General features: G+C 28.9%; 1 protein-coding gene across 1 annotated transcript; it reads right to left on the bottom strand.

Annotated features, from left to right (window-relative positions):
* Positions 1–636: 636 nt before the first annotated feature.
* On the bottom strand, positions 637–2,119 carry LOC100571558. Its single transcript, XM_008188388.2, has 2 exons — positions 1,399–2,119; positions 637–901 (listed from the first exon to the last, which is right to left on the bottom strand). Exons 1-2 carry the CDS (start codon positions 2,026–2,028, stop codon positions 671–673), a joined length of 861 nt encoding a protein of 286 aa, XP_008186610.1. The 5' UTR covers positions 2,029–2,119; the 3' UTR covers positions 637–670.
* Between the last annotated feature and the right edge of the window lie 2,347 nt (positions 2,120–4,466).

The raw sequence follows: 4,466 nt of genomic DNA, 5'->3' as shown, positions 1-4,466 counted from the left end.
ATTTTTTTATTAGTATATACTCTGTTTTAATCAATATTTAAGATATAATATTATAATGATATATTATCTGAATATTATAGTTAAGTGCAGTTAGACATTTTTTTATTATATAAGTTGCAATTACCAAAGCAAAATGACAAGTGGGTAGGACACTTTTGTTGGATACATGAACTCTCAAAATGCCTATATCCTGTCTGCCACTGTTTATGTCTTAAGTACATATAATAAATTTCAGGGGGCTAACATTTTATACATAAATGTGAGAAAAGGGCTTGGTTACCACACAATCAAAATAACTATATATATATATATATATTATTTTTTTTTTTGGGGGGGGGGCTATGGTATATTTGGAGGCTAAGCTCCCCCCTAATTCCGCCAATGCTTATGTAAAAACTAAAAGGGTCTCTAAAATATCTTTGAACCGGGGCCTCAAAATTGTAATTGCGGGACTGGCCCTGTTAGCCCCCCCCCCAAATCTCAAACGCTATTTGCGCCTATGGCGCATAAGGTTGATAGTCGGACTTCACTCTTCGCTCACTTTCATCTATTTTTCTATTTCTATTTTCTAGAAGTGAATGATTATTTTATTCGTATTTTTAAGATTGAAAAATCTATAATATTATGTTCAAGGTGTAGGATGTTTAGTATAATATTTTATTTTTAATTATTATGACTCAAATTTTGTTTTACGTTGCTTAAAAAAATTATTAAACAATCCCAACAAATAGAGATCATTCGGGGAACCTTTTATAAAGGTACCTTCATATTTGTTTTGGTCAATTACGCCACCTAGGCCTGGTCCAAATACAGTATACGTTTCAATTTTCTTAAATGGTTGTTTTCGTTCTTTATTTGAAGGTTTACATGTGGGCTTAACACTGTTTCTTTTACTTTTCATCTGTATAATATTGAAATACATATAAATATATAATTAATAATTATATATAATTTTATTCAATAGAAGTGCCTGTAATTAATACTATTTATATTTAAGTAGGTACGTTTATTTCGAAGTTACTACAAACATTTGCAAAGATACTGCAACGTACCTTTTGAATAATTATTGGCAGAAACTAAATAAAAATACTCATTTAATTTAATCTCAAAATATTTTGAGATATAAGAGAAACTAGTTCAAATATTAAAATATAATATTTTAAATTGTAATACAAAATATGTTAGGTACGTGGCGGTAAAAAATACGAAAATATTAAACAAATTACAAAGTTGAATTTCACTAAAATGTATCTTATCTTCTACCACTTCAATAATTTAGAGAGAATTATGTTCATTAAAATATTATAGAAAAATATAGATTTATGTTGCCAATTATTTGAAGTAACTCGATACAGGTGATTGAAAGTTAATAATTCATAATTTCATCACTGAACTTACAGTTAGTTTCGACTTCTCGGGCATCAACATTTTAAATTTCTTTAATAATTCTTTTCTATGATTAAAATTGGCGATGGCTATTTTTTTGCGATCTTCATTTTCTGCGTCTTTAACTTTTAGCTTATGCATTATTGCATCATTATGTACGCGGAATAAAAATCGTCTGTACTCATTGTATTCATTTAAGCTACAAATCACATCGTTGTCTTCAGTAATGAGTTTTTGATTTTGTAGAAGTTTTTGATTAATTGGTGAATTTACCCAGTGTTTTAAATGAGGATCGTGTAATGGGTTATATTTGTGTGATATTTCATACGGATCGTTTAACAAAAAACTTAATTTAGTATCTGCTTGCAAAGGATTCTTTCCCATAGGTCCTCTATGGAAGACAATTGGACCAGATGGAGTGTTCCCGTGATACATTGGAATTTTTTCGTCCAATTTTCTGGATCCCCATGATGGAAGAGAGTTTTTTAGTGGTGGATAATTGGGGATTGGTACAGTATCTCTGAATTTTGATACGGCTGTTGGACGACGGAGAGTCAGCAATGTTGTTCGATCACAATTTTTAGAAGCTCTCCATTTTTTTTTGAATATTGGTAAAGGTGTTTCTTGAGTACCGCATAACATAATTATTGATTTCTAGCAAAGTATACTTAATAAAACCAATATTTTGTTGAATTTACAGATGTTTGGTTGCCATCTAAAAGTAATTGATAATATAGCAAATTATAACATATTGGATATACATTATACATTATATTATATAATTTAAAATATTAGCAACATAAAATTATTAATGTGCCTAGTAAAAACATATATTTCATCGGTAAACTAATCGTGCTCTCTCTATACTAACCATACTCAACCAGAAACAAGCTATTTTCATTAACCAAAAAATGTCAAGATTAAAAATCACACTAATTTAAAAATTATATTTAGTTTTATGCAATAAATCATAAAATATTATAGTATGGTTATTTATTATTATGTTGAGGCTTGCATAATGTAACAACAATTTGTACCAATATGTGCCTGAGGCAAAAAATAAACCTAACCAACCTACATATTATTATATGGCTGTAGGTACTATAATGTCGAGAATAATATTTTTTATCTTCTGGATTTAACATTTATATAAAACATGCATACCAATAATATATCTTGCTACTTGAGGGGTTAAAATAAAAGAGAAAAACCAAAATAAAGTAAAAATTCCCAGTAGGTTCGTTTCAAAACAATCAGTTATTGGATATATAGTTTTTTTTTTATTGTCATTCGAAAATAAATAACTGTACACTTAAAGTCAAGGCATGAAAGAATCCTTTCTGGATACTGGTAAAATATTTATTTTAGCATTTTCTATACAGAATATTATAGGTAATATAATTCAAAATATCCTGGAACTTTTCAAGCTATTTATAGACATTTGAAATGTATACATTTATTTTCCACTCATGCATAATACAATCATTTTTATTTATGAATAAAAAATCTTAAAAAATCAATACAAGGATACTCATAAGTGGTTCTAATAACAATAAAAAAATTAAAAATACATACCCGTCTGAAGTTGGACTATCGGAATACGTTGACATGCAACGAAGCGGCCGAAAGCTGCTAGATAAACTGCATATTGACACTGCATATGAATAAAGCAACCTACGTTTTCTGCTGTGTTTCTGAACTTTGCCTCAATGTTTCTTTCATAACAAAAGGTTCACTGTAATCCGTTGTAACATTTGTAAAATTATTATGAGGTTGCACTTGAAGTTCAAACATATGGTATTTTTTAATTTTTGGTACCGAATACATGTGACACAAGAATTGAAGAATGGATGATTTCTCTTATAGTAGCTTGACCAGAAATGATTCAAAATCTCAATTGAATTAATGACATAATCAACCTCAGTCCAGTGAGTAGTAAATAATAATAATAAATGATAATGCAAAATAATCAGACGTTTCAGCGGTGATTTCTTGGGTAATACATTTATTACAGTGAGACTTACTCAATGATGAGGTACCTATGTGTATACACTTGACAGTTGACTACAATGGAGAGTGTGCCTCCTCCACACATTTTATATTTAAATATAATATTCAAACCACCTCCTCCCCCACCAAAAAAAAAATCCTGGCTACGCGCCTGAGTAAACTATTGAAACCTATCATACAGCAGAATAACTTCCTGTTTTTTAATTGTCTATCATAATATATCTAAGTATTTCGTCTTTAATTTTTTACCTCCAACTAAAGCATGACTTACAACAAGTACCGAATAAAACTTTTCAATAATCGAAATTTTATCTTATATTTAATAAAATGAACAAATTTAATTATTTGATTAATAGTAATATATTTATTAACTATGCATAGGACATAATTAGGTTGTTATTTGTTTATCTTTAAATCAATGTAAATATTTTTATGTTATGCATATTGCATGTTATCAATATTTAATCAGTATATTTTTTTTTTAGGGTTAAGGCTTCAACTACTAAGGTCATTAGCCTGTGGTACTGTTGGAAGGATGCTGTAGATTTGTTTACACGTGTGTAATTTTTTTGGCAGGATTTTTGATTTGGGCACCTGTAGGTATCGTTCATGCCCGGTCGGGGATGGCAGCCTCTCTCTCCAGACAGATATATGCCCGGAGAGTAGTGCCGCCCGTGACCAATGTTTGAACCGGCCACTCCGTCCCTCAATTTATATAATGTGTGTCCTATTTTAATAATTAAACAACAGAAAATTACTTTTAGTCATACAGCTATTTTTGGCAACAAAATAATTCATCATACATTTATAACAGTTAAGGAAAAATATTTTTATTATGTGTTAATTACTAAATTACCTACGAATGTACAAGTTTAGGTAATAAAATACTATATTCCATATTGCATCTATTTTTTTTTACTATTTTGTTTTATACAATTTAAGTATGTTTAAGTTAAGAAAATATTTTAATAATGCACTTACTATTCTAATTTTCTATAAATAACTATTAGCATTGATTATGAATATTATTATTAATAGGTAATACTATTATTCATAGTCAGTGCTATTAG

Source organism: Acyrthosiphon pisum, chromosome A2, assembly GCF_005508785.2.
Source record: "Acyrthosiphon pisum isolate AL4f chromosome A2, pea_aphid_22Mar2018_4r6ur, whole genome shotgun sequence".
NCBI lineage: Eukaryota > Metazoa > Arthropoda > Insecta > Hemiptera > Aphididae > Acyrthosiphon > Acyrthosiphon pisum.
This window is presented reverse-complemented; position numbering and strand designations above follow the sequence as displayed.

What these genes read in the sequence shown, in the direction of transcription:
- LOC100571558 (XM_008188388.2), bottom strand. Translation starts at nt 2,028, where the DNA reads ATGTTATGCGGTACTCAAGAAACACCTTTACCAATATTCAAAAAAAAA. An exon ending in CCGAGAAGTCGAAACTAACT is followed by an intron (nt 902 to 1,398) that starts GTAAGTTCAGTG and finishes AATATTATACAG; the next exon opens with ATGAAAAGTAAAAGAAACAG.